The 16,918-nt window shown below is 33.7% G+C and overlaps 1 protein-coding gene across 13 annotated transcripts in view; it reads left to right on the forward strand.

Annotated features, from left to right (window-relative positions):
* Positions 1-16,918, forward strand: part of UTRN (utrophin) — a 456,315-nt gene that overhangs the window by 234,463 nt on the left and 204,934 nt on the right. The window contains exon 1 of one of the 13 annotated variants that reach the window (XM_032485092.1): positions 847-1,005. The exons of the other annotated variants lie outside the window; for them this stretch is intronic. Within the exon in view, the coding sequence (XP_032340983.1) occupies positions 862-1,005 (144 nt within the window). The 5' untranslated portion in view covers positions 847-861. Of the gene's footprint in view, positions 1-846; positions 1,006-16,918 lie in introns of those variants that run through there. 13 annotated transcript variants of the gene reach the window in all.

Genomic DNA, 16,918 nt, shown 5'->3' on the forward strand with positions numbered 1-16,918 from the left:
GGGGAAGTGCGCTAATTTGGAATGTTGGTAGTCAATTACAGACTTTGGTTTTTTTGTTGTTGTTGTTGTTGTTGTTTTTAATTAATTTTACTGTTTAATTAGAGGTTCTAACATTAGAAATTCGATTTCTGATGGCTTTCCTCCTAGGCAAGCAGGCATCTGAGAGCCTGTGGACGACTCTGCTTTTAGGATATCTTAGGTAAAGTCACATACCCACTGCAGGTATTTTTTGTTTTGTTTTACATGATCTTGTTCTGAGACCTGTGTGGAGGTGATTTATTAGCACTTAACGTCTGGGCTGGTATCATTAGAGTCAGGTACCCTTCTGTTCTACCCAAGATTTGTAATGGGCTCTATTCATTCATCCCACAGAGCACAGCCAGAGCTGCATTTAGTCGGGTAGCAGACGCATCCCTGTTTAGAGTGAGAGAGTGAATACCACTCGATCTCTTAAAATAAACCCGCCACAAGGCATGCATCTTGGTGATGTGTTGCATCTCTGTTCCCAGGGGATGTCTGCTTTGTATCTGCAGCTTTAATGTTTCACTTAATATCCTTTCTGGCTACTGAGCGCACTCCTCTCCAGCAGCAGGCAGCGTTTGGCTGCCCGACAACTTGCTTCGTTATCTGGCCGTGCCGGGCTGAGCAAGTACTGGCTGTGAGCATCTGCTGGGGCTTTCTGAGTAGCGTTTATGTATGTTTTTTAAATTGAGAAGAAGTTAAAAGAATACCAGCCTCCTTCTGCCTAGCACTTAAGCCCCCTGTATCTTTCAAATGGTTTTCTGAAAACGAGCATGCTCAGAGAACTGGCAAATCATTGTCCAGTGACCGGGAGGAAATGATCATTGCTCTTCATTTATAATGCAAATTCTGAGGTGTCTGCAGAAGTGTGGTAAACTTAAAATGATGGCTGTGGTGAGAACGTCTCTGCAGAAAGTTGTGGTTTTGTTACATCGTTTACAAAGGATGGCAGTTTCTTCTCCTCGGTATCAGAAGCTCTGTAAGGTAACTGAGTGATTGAAAATGAGGATCTCTGGTGTCTGACAATTTTGCTGTTTCTCAGGCTCTAAAATCTAATCTTTCAGGGCTTTTATCAAGGAAAGATTCCTTTTCTTAGTGACTGATCGTAAAAGCTGTTAAAGTGAATTGCTTAATTACATTTTGTTTAAGAATCAGGGAACAAGTATTATTTCAGTGCATATTTTATTTTGCAGCTGACAAAATCTTATTTTTTGAGAAGGGCTAGTGAACTATTTGGAGAAAATACAGCAAAACTACATTCATTAAGACCTGTTACCTCTGTGATACTTTGCTGTTTTATTATTAAAAGGCAAATTAATCTTATATAAATGTCAGTAAATTTAAAAGAAGGGTTTAATCTTTTGGTAGGTTACTTAAAAACTGTCCATCTCTCTTTAGTTAATTGTTTACCAGTTTAAAAAATTAGAACACATTTTATAAACTCCTGGACTTAATCTCTTGGTAAAATATCCCCTGTGTTCTTGAATCTTCATATATTATATTAAACGTGAAGAACTGAATTTTATTTGGACAGGTGGATTAAGTACACTTTCAGAAGGCAACTTGTTTGACAGTTTCAAATTTCAGATACTACGTCATCCTAAACATAAACCATTGAATGAGCTCCTATATTTTTTTGAAAAGTTAGCTATTATAGTTTTCAATCATAGTTTTGTTTTATTTTAACTATGTTCATGCTGTCTCATTACTTTTGTGAGAAATTGGAGAGATTTGATATAAAAGGATGGGAAGAATTATAACCAGAATGCTAAAGCAATTTATACAGCACCGCAGGACTATATACTTCCTTTATGTCATGTCCTTAGTACCAGTCCCAAGAATGTATCTTGTTGCCCTGCTAGCTGCTCAAACTCATTTGTAATTAGAACAACTATCTCTAGGATAGTGTTATTTTTCTGTTACAGAATATGAGATGTCCAAGTACCTAAATCGTGCATGTTACATGGCAGTGGATTAGAGGGAAAATCAGAATTCTATTAACTTTATCATCTCATATTGTTATTTTTTACATTTTGGCCAATTAAATGTATGCCTGTCTGAAATCTTTTTTTTTTTTGAAAAGTTTTAGAAGACAGATTAAGGTGGTGGGCATCCTTTGCAGAAATATTTAGAAGGGTTTCATTTGCATAAGAAGTTAATGAAAACTTAATACAGCTTAATAATTTATTCAGTTGTAAGAATTCATAAATTATTTTCCTGTGTTGTGTTTTGGTTCACTTCAGAGAATAAATTTACTCTGATAAAATGTTTCTGTATTTCACAAACAGGCAATTTTGATAATAGAGAAGAAAAGCTCATTCACTATCACGTGACATGTTATTTTATCTTTTTATCTACAAGTATGAATATATAAAGAAAGCATCCTGTTTTATTAGCTGTTTGTCTGATCCATTTGTATGCATACTTTCACAAAATTAGGTATTTTCCTCAAGTCATATGACCAAGGTTTTCAGGTAGTCTGAGGTAAAAAGCAGAAGTCCAAATATTGGAAAAAGTTACTTAATTAGTTTCATAATCATATCCCAGATTAGCACAAGTTAACTTAATGAAGTCATTGGGTAAGTTAATTCCCTACAGAAATACTTTTTCGGCAGACTTTGTGAGATTTGTAATTTCCTGAAGAAACTGTTACAATTTAAATGTTTAGAATAAATGTAACTTTGTCTCTTAGAAAATTAAAACTTCAATTTTTCACAGTTAAGATGTTAGCTTTCCTATTTCTTTTCTCAAAAGCAGAATTAACAACTGCCCAGATAGTGAAATGAGAAATATACAATTCCAGTACTTTCCAGCAGGTGTCAATATAAGGCAGTGATATATGAAATTTGGCTCAAGAAGTGGAAATCTAACGTAGGAAGTGGCAAAATTACTATGAAATAAATCACCTAGAAACAGACATATTTTATTTGCTTATTAATTTTTTGAAAACTGATCTTAATTAGTGAACTGTATTACCTCATATAATATAAGTCAGTGTTAGTTGCAGAATTACATATTAAACAGTTGCCATTTCAAATATTGACATAGATAAAATATCTATACCAACTAAAAGTGTTTGTATTTTGATTATCAATAGTCTGTGTGTAATGCTTAAAAGTTTAAATAAGTTTGGTATTTATTTGCTTTAAGATACCATAAATTCTTTTCCCCTTAAGTTTTAAATTCTATCGTGACTTTATCTCTCTCTGTACCACCTACATGCTCTAAATTTAGTTTCTTAGAAAGGAAATGCTGTAAGTTTCAGTGTCTCTTCGTAAAAATATAGAGGCAGTCTATTGTAAACACATTCACAAGCTGAAATGAATGAGAAAAAGTGCTGGGAGACACGACTCCTTTAAATTCATATTTGCATTTTGAAATCCAGTGTCTGTTAATGTATTATCTCCTTTTTCATTCCTCTTTAGGTTCTGTATTTTTACATACATGGAAATTCAACCTTTTATCAGAATTTTCCCTGTGATACCTTGTCATTCTTTGCTTATGTTCATACATCTTTTGTCTGTAGAAAACAGCTTATGCATAACACAATTGGAAATTTGTGTTGAATATTCTCATTTTGTGGTTTTCCCTATATGTTTTGAAGGATAGGGAGGAATGAAAAGAGGCACTTGGAATTCACAGCTCTTAGAGTTAAAACATGCTTTCCCCCTCTCTTTACCTATTTATGCATTCACTTGTATGTTTTGCATTTAAAAATATTTCTTCCTGGTCATACATCCCATAAAATTTGGACAGGAAACTGAAACATAAGTGCTGCTTACTTGGAGATATAATTAGCAGCATTGAAATTGCCCTGATGACCTAAAATCACCTTGTGCTGGATGCTAATTTTTTCAGATTTGGTTTTGATTGCCTAGTTCATTTAAAATATTAATGACTATAAAAATAATTTTTCTTCTCATAGAGTGCAGTAAAAGCAAAGGTGAATGAGTTATTAGGAAATTGACTTTAATTTGTTTTCATGGCTATCTGATTATTGTGGAATACTTCATCACTAAACATTTGCATTAAAAGCTGAATGAATTTATGTTATATAAGTGCTGGTTTTTCCTTAGTGCCAATTTTCATAAAATATGTATTAATTGAGGACGTGGTAAAAGCAGGTTTTTGTAAAGTAGATTGAGATATGAACCATTATAGAAAAATGAGAAAAATATAAAATCAGTGTTATAAATTGAATTCCTCATGATTTTAGCATTTAAAATTTTTTGATTTGAATAATATAACTTCTGTCTGCCTGCATGTGTCTGTCTACGTGCAAACACACACACACACGTAAATGCACTTTAGCTTATATGGTTTTGATCACCTTCAAACTTTTTTGACCATGTAGTCCTATCAGTAAAAATATTTAAAGCATGTGTATGTATATATATGTATTTTACTTAAAACTTATACATATATGCCATGGCAAAATACCATATTAAATATTAGTAGAGGATAATTCTGTTCTTACTTTCTACTAGTCTTTTCTTGCGCCCATGTGGTTGTCCTTTTCTCTCTGTGTGGTATGTACACACCATTTTGGTGACTACTGATACGTCTGTAGAGTGAAACTCTGACTATTCTTAGCCTAGTCTTCTGGAGCACTCAGGCTTTCAGAACGATGCTGATCTCCAGGTCGTCTCTGCAAATCCATGTCTTCTGTGTTAGCAGAGCAGCTGCCTCTGAGTACTCTGTGAAAAACGGAGACCAGAAGATTACACCCAGCAAGTCTGGATTGACGGGTGATGTCTACAGAAGTCTTGCTGTGTGCATGTGTGTGTGTGTGTGTTTGCATGTAGACAACAGAGAGCTATATGGAGACTTATGGTGCCAAAAAGCGACGATCTATGACCACAAAGGCACACAATCTCTGAACGAACTTTCAGATTCACTGATGAAGTAAGTTACATATCGCTTTCATCCACATGTGTAGGTCCTCTTTATTTAGAGGTAGTTAAGGCTGATGTTTGGTTTTTTTTTAAGAAGACACAGGGTAGAATGGTGTATCTTTAAATGATTTACACCCCGTATCGTTAAATTTTGTAGTTTTTATTCCCCCAAATTTCCCCACCTTTTTTTCAGGTGGAAAATTCTGTGTTCCTTGAATAATTAAATCCTCAAGTGTTAGAAAGCAGTGGAACTTTATCATGATCTGAGTGTTGAGATGTATATATTTTAAGGTCAGCTCCCAGATTCCCTCAGTTTCTTTCCATAATCAAATCACACGTGTATTGTTTGAACCATAGGAAAGGTCAGAGTCAAGGTCTCTTGCCTGGAGGTAGAGCTCCAGTTAATCACAGGAGCACTGTCTCATCTTGGTTGTATGAGAAACTCTTGGTTTTGTTAGTTCAAAAAATTTGCGAAGCCTGTAGTATTTAATGGAGAAAAAATGCCAAAGGTGGAAAGATTTGCCAACATCTTACCTGTTCTCCACTGATGCCCTGGGCGCGTTGCCTCGGGGTTGTGTGGACATTTGGGCGGACGACTTCCCTTACTCTTGCTCTGTTTCTGCGCTTTCTCAACCAGCTGAGATTACAGCTAAAAGTGAGGCAGGTCAAGAGAGACAGTACCTACATCTCTACTTATCATCAGATGTTTTCCAGTGGCTTCCAAAAGCAGCAGCGCTATTTGCATGATTTCCTGGTTTCCTTTTTTGCCGCAGCTCCCCAGGTCCATGTGTATTCCAAAATTATTTTTGAAAAGTTACCTAATTAACATTTTGTTAATCAGAAAATTCATACTATCAGTGACTTTTAGCTAAAAATACTATAATTAGGTATGATGTAATGCTTTTCCAATTAACTAAAAAACTAATTGAAACCATTCTACAGGATTGCATTTTAAATCATTTTTTTAACAGCCAATATATCATTATTTGCATAAGTCTAGATCTGTAATCTTTAAATCAGGAACAAACGGTCATTCTGACAGGGTTGGAATAGCATTATGGATATGCATAAAAGGTCTCTTATTTTTAGAGAATCTAAATTTGATAATTGGGACAAAAATATTGATGATTTGTGTTTTATTATGTAGAGGTGAGGTTTACTAAGTTTCAAGGGGAAATTTCCAAGCGAAATATACTGCAAGATTTTAAATGTACAGACATCATCCTCTCCCTCTTACTAGTGACTCTGAGTACTGCCAGCTTCTCTTAGTATATTTGGTAGTTTATTTTTAGCCCTCTAAAATAAGCAATTAGTAGAGCTCCTGCCATAGAGACAGAAGAATATAGAAAATTTCATACTATTGTAGCTTTCTCAGTTTCACAAAGTTTATTCATTTCTGGGCAAGGTAAGTGAGTCCAAATAATTGAAATTGGAAAGCATATGAAGTGCATCAGAGGGTTTCTTTTCATTTTTCTTCTAGTTTGTTCAGTTCTGTGGAATTCTAGAAGATTAATTTGTAACAAAGCTCACTTGCAAAGGCAGACAGAACATTTTAATGCTTAATAAATAATAGTATTGCTGGATAAAGCTTAAGCAAGAATTTTGGAAAAACATCAAATGGAAGAATGCATGAATTCTTTTCATAATAGACTATTTTACTTTTGCTTTAAGAAAATTGAAAGAAAAGTAGTCAAACACAGCAGTAAAATAACTACAAGCTTCCATGACTGGAAAAAATCTTGTTACTACTGATGCAATTTCCTTTCATTTGTAGAGTGTTTTAGAGCTTACAGTATATTTTCTCATATAGTTCATCATTAATGCATATAGTATTGGTTAATAATTACATTATTATTTATCCTTAAGAGTTGGGTAGGAAAGAAAATTGTCACTACTCCCATTTAACAAATGGAGACACAGATTTTATAGTTGGCAGGTTAAAGAATATGTCAATAATAACTAGTATATAGCACAACTTGAACTAAACACAGATTTTCTGGTTCTGGATTCAATGTCTTTTTACACTTAATTTCAGATAGTTTTAGGAATTACACGACTAAAATGAGCCATGTGTTATCAAAGGTATAGAAAGAGAAATCACGTTGACAGAGTAGTAGGTGTTATTTCATTCTAAATTGTCTTCATGTACATTTCATTTTCTAAGGAAATTTAACCTTTAAGGTAAATTTCTAGTAGTGCTACTGGAATTTGACACAACCTTGTGAAATGACTATAACTCAATAAAAAAAAATGTTAAAAAAAAAAAAAGACTATAGAATCCTTGAGCATGAGGAGATGCTGGAAACCATTTGATTGAACCATTTCATTTTACAGAGGAGGAAACAGATCATCTAAAACAGATCATCTAGTTTTGTGAGGTGGGGATGTACTTGTTTTCTCCTAGAAGTTTAGACAAAGTGAAATACATTCTTTTCAGAACTACTTTGACATTTGAGTTCTGGCTATATAATTTTAAGAGAACAAAGACTTTGTTCTAGTTTAAACTTGTACATTGGATGCTTTTTTAATGAGTTCATTTTGTAGTTTTGAGAAAAAGATAAATTAGTTCATTTTAATGCAAATTAACATAGTTAGTTTTGGTTTTTGATTCATGATTTAGTTTGAGTTTCTATACCAAAAATATTGAATTATGTATTCACTGAGCCTAATTTCTATACTCAAATGTAGGGTTTTTAGTTATTATGTTTAAAAGAGCCTAATAGCTCCTTACAAATTAAATTGAAAAGTCAACTAATTTTCTAGACTGGGTATTTTCTAATAAACAATTTGTCTTTTTTTTTTTTTTGCAATTTAGCTCAAAGATCATGAATGAAATGGCTGCCGTGTGCCAAAGATACATGTAAATCAGCACAAACATAAAACACGATGTTGCATTTTCCATGTAAAACAAGGAAGTTCAAATAACTTGTTCTTAGAGTTTTAATGGTTAAGAGATTCATGCTAGTCCAGAATTAGATCGTGAATTCAAATGATCCTGGCTTTGCCACTTACCAGTGATGTGGGGCAAGTCAGTAATCTGTCTCAGCTTCCTTTTCAGAAAATGGAGTTGGAATTAGTCTCTCTACCACTCTCAGTCTCTCTCTCTCAAAGGGTGGTTGTGAGAATTTTGAAAGTTAATATTTATAAAATGGCATATGGAGCAATGCCATGTGTGCTGGTTACTCAGAGTTGGTTATTATCACTCTTACCATGATTGTTCTCACATGTGGTTGTGTGTGGATCAGATGAGATGATCCAGGTAACATGCTCAGCATGATGCCTTGAACACACAGGTTCCCCAGTGCCTCTGGGTATTGGGGTGTTATCATCATTATTATCTTTATCCCTGAAGGAACCTTTAGATCTTAACAAAGGAGTTCACATCGCAGTTGTCCCAGGAACTTTTCTAAAAATTTCCTGCCCTCATAGGTTTTTGACTCACTGTGTCTAAGGTGCAACTTGGGCTATCCCTGCCTTTAACAATGGGGTAGGGAAAATATCTTTGAAGTTTTCCCCAGGTTGTTATTTTCTCTGTTTGTGACTCTGCTTGAGAAAGTGCAAGAAGATGCTTCCCTTGACCAATAAGCTTGTGACAGAAGCTCTTGTAGGATGAGTATTCCCCAGTTTATGAGGGCTTCTCTAGATTATCGGTCAGACTCCTGGACAGCACCTAAAAAATCTAGTTAACCCACAATGAACCTGATATTATTCTGATTTCCATAAAACATCCTATTAGGAAGAAGTTCTGTTCCATTACTAGAAACAGAGCAAAGCAAAGAAAAGGTTATCTTTACTGTGACTGATACAGAAGGAAACACAAACATGCGTGCTTAGAAGAGAATGGAAAGAAATACAGAGACCCTTAAGTGTATTCTCAAACACTTTTAAGAATTATTTTGATGCCATTAGTTTTGAGTCTAAGTTTACCTCCAAAACATCTGGGTTTATTGTTCTTGGTATAGATATACTATTAACTGTAGCCTTTTATGTAAAGCTCTTGATACTTGGCTCAAAAATGGTATAGGATGAGTTGTCTTACTTTTGGGGGAGCACTGTTTGCAAGAGTTTAAAGAGATAGAGAAAAGGGGAACTTTTTTTTTTCCTTGAAAACATTATCTGAGACCATATTGACTCAGAGTTCAGAATTTTAAAAGACTGAAGTGTGTGTGCACATACCCAGTGTGGAGCTGCCGGGAAACTGGCATCCTTCATGCCACCGTGATTGTGATATGGAAACAAGGGAAGTGTTGTTTGCAGTTTAGCTTCCTTTGGAATTTTATAACCTTCCCTTTAAACTTCACATATCATGAATGTTTTTTCATGTCATTAAACATTTTCTTATATTGTGATTTTTAAATAGTGTAAATAAAAACTATATTGAATGGCTGCAGGATAATTTATTTAAGGGATCCATTATGGTTAGATAATTAGGTTATTACCAGTGTTCTCATGATGAATAATTCTGTGATGAACATCCTCATAAATCATTGGGACCATCCTGATAATTTCCCTGATATATTTTTAGAGTGGAGTAACTGGCTCAAAGGAACATTTAATGACATTGACTACATATTGCCAGACTTCTTTCTTGCAAGATTGTAGCTATTTACATGTTCACTAGCAGTTGAAATGCCTAATTTCTTGTATCTTCCCAGAAAATAGGTGATATCTATTTAAATATTTTATGAAATTGTTAGATGGAAAAATGGAACCATGTTGTAGAATACAAACTAAAATGTAACGATTTTAACTTAATTGCTGAATTGTGGGACCAAATAGTCTATTCCAAAACTATCTGAATTCCAGATGCTGGACTGGGAAGCCAAACACTAATGTCTAAAATGGGATGTAACAAATTTCATACAATAAAATTAGAAGCTGTTTGAACACAGAAGAAAGAGTATATTCTGACTTGAAAGTGTGAGAGAAGAGTTTAGAGAAAAGCTAATACCTAACAGAGATCTTGAGAGTAGGTAGAATTTACTAGAGTAGAGAATTCTGGAAATAGACAACTCAGTGAGCAAAGATATAGGGCACAAAAGTGTGCTCATTGTATTCAGAGAACATCGGGTACTTGTTTATCTGAAGTGGCTATGAAATTCACTCATTAACATTTTCATCTCAATAAAAAAATTACTCCCTTGTTTGCCAGCTATGTATGCCAGATCATTGACTTTTGACTGTTTCCAAAATTTAGTCCAGTTTTAAAGAAAAAAATGTTTGTGAATATTGGAAATATTGAAACATGGAGAGCATTTCCAAGAGGGAGTTCTAAAATGAAAAATTACATAATATGCATATCTTTGAAATAAGAACATAGTTCTTCTGAATGTCTCTTTTAAGTGGAACAGTCTTCCTGTGGATGTAAATCATTTTGGTATGATAGTTCCAAAAAAGGTTATACTTTTAATTGTGACTCACTTGATGAGAGAATGACACAATTTTTCAAGCAAAAATGAAACAATAATTCACAGTAGAAGTCATTCTAATATTAATCTAAATTATAGATTTATAAAACTTTAGATTTTATAGAAAGTGTAGAAATTATTTAACCAGTTTTCTCATTTTATATGTGAGGAAACAATGCCTTAACACTTATGTAGAGCTTTTTTCTTAATGCATTTTAATATATTACTTTATGCTGTCCAAGGTCACATAGCCAAGTGATCCTTGGCTACACACTTAAGTTTCCAGGAGATTACTTTAGTGTCCATTACATCTTATGTGTACTAATTTTTATAGAATTTTATTTAACTTTGCCTGATATTTAAATTCACTGTGTATTTCTCTGTTTCATCTTCCAAATTATTGTCAATTTCTTGAATTTGGGGCCATATCTTATTTTAAAAGAGTCTTCTGGACAGAGCAAGTATTTATAAATGTTGAATAAATAACCCAAAATTCCAATTTTTCCTCAGATTTACCATGTTATTATAATAAGTAGAAATGCTATACTTTGACTCCTTGTTTTTCTTCTTAAAATAGCTTTATTGAAAAATAATTCACACACAATACAATTCACTCTTTTAAAGTCTATAATTCAGTGTTTTTCAGAATATTCACAGGGTTGTGCAACGATACCCACAATTAAATTTTAGGGCATTTTTGTGCTCCACCCCAAAAGAAACCCCCTACCCATGAGTAGTCATATCTTATTTCCTCCCCTCCATTCTCCCCCTTGGCAACCACTCATCAGCCTCACCTCTGTCTTTTCTGCTTTTTAACACTAAATTGGGAGTAAGATTTTAAAATCATAAATGTTAGGTGCAAGGGGTAGAAATACAATTCTAATTTATTGTGACACATGTACTACTTTATCTTACAGAATTCAAGTTTTGGGGGTTTAATTATTAATAATAATTGAGATAGCTTTTGTTACATAATTTGTAAGCCTTATAGCACTACAAAAGGTAGAATTTATTTTTCATGTTAAGTCTTTAGAGTACCATCACAGTAAAGTCTCATGGGAAAAATGCTGAATTTGGAATCAGAAGACCTCGGTTTGATTCTCTTATTTGCTGCTTGATCTTTTGTAATGCTCAAGTGATGTATCAATCCTCAGTTTCTAGACAGTGGAATAACGTGCATTCCATTTACTTTAGTGAGTAGTATAGGATCGAGAAGTTAATGTTTAGAATTTGCTCTACAGGGCTATTACTAAAATTGAAATATTAAATTTTCTTCAATTTCTTATTGTGTAAGCAAACAAAAACAATGATAGTATTTATTCACATATGCTTTACTATTGTTGACTGCTGGAATAACTTTTGAAATAGTGAAAGAACATACTAACTAAAAGCTTGTGTTTGTCTCAACACAAGTGGCAGAATATTGACTACCAACTACCTCACATCTTTCTGCAGTGCAGGGTCATTTTATTTTTCTTCTTTCCTAGGGCACCAAGCCAGCTCCCATATTAAGGTACATTCTCTGCCAGCAAAATCATACTATTTCCAAACAACTGAGATTAACATTGGAGCTACATGAAAGGCACCATATCTTCTGAGTGGACTGATGGCCCCTGAGGCAGCAGTGTCTAGTCAAAAGAAATATTCCAAAATTTTTATTCAATCCAAAGTTAGGGCAGCCTTAATTCTTATAATCTATACAGTATTTACCTCAGATACTGGTGGGCACGTGTAAGATTTGGGAAGGCTTGAGAAGATCTTTCTTGAATTTCAATAATTAAACTTCCTGATGATTCTCAGGTGATTTTTGCCTAGTCTATATTTTGAGAGTAAAGTTTTGATGGGCACTGAATAATTTGAATTAATGACTGTAGTGCTATTTTGCATTAATATTTGAAGCCAGCCTTAGATTGTTATCATTGCCTAGGCTGTCATTGTAGGAGATATGTGGTTGGTGGTAAAGAAAGGGAAACATTTGCTCTTTTTGAAGTAATTGCTTCTAATGGAAGCCTAATGACCTATCATGCTTATTTATAAAAACTGAGCAGCAAATCTTGATAGGAAGCTAGTGAAATATTGGAGAAATTGTAAAGTAAACCAAAATCTCAGGAAGTCCCATGTGGTTGAGAATCAATAATTTATGACGATTAAATAATTCAATAATTTAATGATGCCAAACGTCATCCTTACTTCAGACCTGGAGTGATTTCTAGAAATGCATCCGCAGCACTGAGAGTTGGGGTAGAGGGCTGCTTCTAGCCAGGTGTTTTGCACCTTTTAGTTGTTTTCAAGTTTCTCTGAATTTCATATGCAGATTGAACAAGGCAGTGAGAGCAGTTTTCTTGTGGGTATTAAAATGATAAAACCTTATAACCAGTGGTGACATTGGATATTTCCAAGTTTAGCTCCCCAGTGTTTTAAAGATGAGAAGACGGAGTCTTAGAAGAGGAGATAGGCGATTTGTCCTAGGACCTATTAATAGTGGCCACGGCTGAACTGTTTTCGTAAGGGTATGTTCTATTTTTGGATTTTTATGGGACTATATTATAAAAGTATATTTTATAGGTTCCTGAGATGTACTACTGACACCAAATGAATCAAGTAGTTGGTGTGAATGATTTACTTGGAGACAGATCTCAAAAATAAATAAAATATATCTCTGTCGATAAAACACATATAACAACATCTAAACAATTGTTAAGTCTGGTTGTCAGTATACGAGTGTTTATTTTACTATTCTTTCAACTATTTTGTATCCTTAAATTTTTTCATTATAAAATGTTTCAAAAATAGCAGCAACTCTACTTTGGTAAAGGTTGGAGAGATTACTGGGAGCTCTGCAGACTTAACTGTTGAGAATCTTTAAAAAAATATTTCAATTGCCCTCCTTGTATGTTTTTCACATTCTGTTAACTTACATCTGTGACAAATGCAAAATAGCCTAAAAATGTCTTGATTTACCTGATTATAAATGTTTACGGAGTCTGTAGCTTTTCATTCTTTTAGCTCATTTCAATTTGAATGAAAGACATTTTAAAACCTTCATTTTCCTTTTACAAAAGCTGCACATACCTACAACAGAAGTGTTGACTTCCCACAGCATGAAATATGTAATACTGATAACCTTATTTATTATAGTTTACTAATTCCTATACAGACTAGAAAGAAAATTAGGAAGGCATTCATTCTTTAAAAATCAGTCTAATAGGGAGGTTTGGTTTACACCCCTGTTTATCAAGATTGTCCAAATCCTGTTTGGAACTGGTAACTTTTGTTGAGGTGGTTGAGGGCCTTTTCACTTTGGGTGTTGACATAATGTCTTTGACTCTCCATTTGTCAAGGTTGGTAGAAATTTATCAAGACAAGTTCTTAATTTCTTAATCTGTCTTCACTTGGGAAACACACGTAAACTTTATTACAAAAGCAATTTACTCCTAATAGGTTATTAAAAAAGCTATTCATATTTGCATCTTTTTGTTTTAATTTTCTCATTTCTTCTGAGTTGCTATTTAAAAAGCTGCTCTTTATTTTTTTTCTTTTTTTAAATTGAAATATAGTTGATTTACAAGTTGTGTTAGTTTCTGGTGTACAGCAGTTATACATTATATTCTTTTTCATTATAGGTTACAAGGTATTGAATATAGTTCCCTGTGCTACAAGTAGGATCTTGTTTATCTATTTTATATGTAGTAGTTAATATAAAGCTGCTGCTTTATAATTTAACTTAATCACATATGGCATGGTTCTTTCGGGATACATGCTACTATTTTTAAGCTTTTTGGTTTTTATACCTCAGTATATCTAACACTTTTCATATTCCCGGATAAACTGAAATTTCTCATCTAGTGAAAGAATGATAGAAATTGTAATATTTGAAACCTAGAGTTGTTCCTTATTTACTGAAAATTGTATGGAAAGTATTTTATACTGCTTTCTAAGACTGAATTGAAATGGCATATTCGGAGACTGTAAATAGCTGACAGAGTTGTTGGGAGATTTCAAGATGTATTTATTTATCTATAACTTGTAGTTTGTGCTCTTGATTAATTGCTCTTGATTTATCTCCCTGCTCTTTAAATTAAAATTAACAGATATTTATCGCAGTCTGGGAGAAACCTCATTTGAGGCTTAAAGCACTGTGTAAAACAGTGAGATGTTTCCTTTAATAAAAACCAGAAATTGAAGACTGGGAGTCCACCACCCCATTTCCTGATATCTACCTGTTTAGGACAAGTGTGTGTCAGGAGATGAGATGGTAGATTAGAGCTGGAAGGAACTGAGGAAGACCACTCATTTAAATAGTTCTGCATGTTATTTTACATTGAAAAGATCTTTGGGGAGTTTAAATAAAGAACTAAGGTATAGCTGACTCTCATTATCCACGGGTTCTGCATCTTCGGATTCAACTAACCACAGCTCAAAAATATCTGAAAAAAAAATTCCAGAAACTTCCAACAGTAAAACTTGAATTTGTGATGCACCCAGCAACTATTTATATAGTATTTGCAACTTTTTACATGGCATTTACATTGTGTTGAGTATTGTAAGTAATGTAGAGATGATTTCAAGTATGTGAGAGGACAGGAGGATGTGTGTAGCTTTTGTGCAGATACTATGCCATTTTATACAAGGCACTTGAGCATCCATGGATTTCCGTGTGATGGTCCTGGACCCAGTCACCCACAGATACTGAGGGACAGCTGTACTTCTGAAGCAGTGAGGTACAGTGGAGGGATCCGTGGAGGGAGAGTGAGGAGATTATCTTTCTGGACATAAAAGCTGTTTTGAGTGAAATGGGTTTGTCACTTACCTTTGCTGAGCCTTGATTTTTCATCTTGAAGTTGGTATAAAAATTGTTTTTTAGAAAATTCTGTGAATTATACTGTTGTCAAAGATAGTAATAGCAGTCAGCTTTTAAACATGCATGTGTATATATAGCAAACCACCTTTAATTTTGTTTGGCAAATTGAAACAGATTTCATTCGTTTTAAAGATAGCATGAACACTTTTACTCCTGGGTATATTAAAAAGAATGTGCTCTTTTTGTAAAACGCAGAAGGAAGGGAAGAAGAAAATAAAACTTACCATTTAATTCTGCTGCTCAAGAGGGAATGTTATTAATGTCTTCTATTTCATTTTACTTTTCTTTGTGTAAATGCATTTGTATGAAGCATATTTATACAAATTTGGGGTCGTATTTTATATAATGCCTTTTGTCTTTTTGAGTATTGATTTCTGCTCTTCTCATAACAGTATGTTATTAGCATTTTTACATTTCTTTATATTGAAAAATCATGATTTTTTGTGGTAGTGTTAAATATTCCATTGTGTTTTGTGAGCTGGACAAATGACTTTTTTCTATTTTTGATCTTATAATGCTGCAATAGATTCTTTGTGTATAAACCTTTGATTCTAACAGATTGTTATTTTCTGTTAGGATGAGGTCATGTTAATGGCTCTGCTGGATCAAAAGTTAGACACTGTCAGGTGGCTTTCTGGAAAGGCTGTCCCCAAATATACTCCTATTGTGTATGAGAATATTAGTCTCACCATATTCTTGTTAGTCATGAAGTTTATAATTTTAAAGTATTTGTCTATTTGATAGTTTTACATTACAATCACTGATTATTTGTAAGAATTTTTTCTTATATTTATTGGCCCTTTGTCTATAACAAAATTTCCATTTTCTTTGAGCTGGTATACATCTGTTTGATATTTCAACACCTGGTCAACCTCTATTTGCTGTTACGGAATTCAAATTTCTTAGGAAGCAATTCTGTTATTGAAGTTATGAAGTAAATAGTTTTCCTAAGTATTTGAGAGCAAAATAGCAGGTCTCAGTTCCTACAGTAAAAAGTTTTGACATCTTATGAAAAAAAAATCAGATATTTCAGTGATTTCTGAAAGATGTTAATTCACAGATATATCTGTTAGTCTTCAAAATAAAAGTGGAAGTTATAAGCATAGTCTTAGCATTATTTAAACAGTTAATATTTCCTTAGGAATTCACATATATTTTTAATTAATTCTGAAAGGGTCTAGTCCGCTCAGCACAGGGGTAGTGTGTTGACATTCATATTCTCATAAGATTTACATAAATGCAGTATGTTTGAATTAAATGATTTGAACTATGGTTGAAATGCAAGACTTTCTGGAATATGAATTGTGTCTAGCCCTGCTCCCTTGTCTCTGCTTCTGTTCCCATATAATTCCAGAGCCTTTGATCTCTGGAGTTAGGCACTCTTTCACACTTTTGTCGCTTTCAACCTGTATGAAACTTATTTCCACCCCTCATGGTAAGCACAGTAATTTGTATCTCTGAAAGTTGTCCGTAAGATAGACAGACTCTGCATGGCAAGGACCTCCATGACACACAAATGTAGGCAATCGCCCCAAAATGTTTTGTTGCACCTTCCCTAATAGTCGTCAGAAAGACCAAACAGAATTATGAGAGGAAAAGATGAGCAGGAAGTAGGCATAACTCCCACCTAATTATGAATGATCTTGTCTTGAGAAATCAATGACTTGACTTGAAGAGTTTAAATCATTAAAAATTATATGTTATTTGAACACTTGATAAAATTATAGGCTGAT

This window comes from Camelus ferus, chromosome 8 (assembly GCF_009834535.1).
Source record: "Camelus ferus isolate YT-003-E chromosome 8, BCGSAC_Cfer_1.0, whole genome shotgun sequence".
NCBI classification, from domain to species: domain Eukaryota; kingdom Metazoa; phylum Chordata; class Mammalia; order Artiodactyla; family Camelidae; genus Camelus; species Camelus ferus.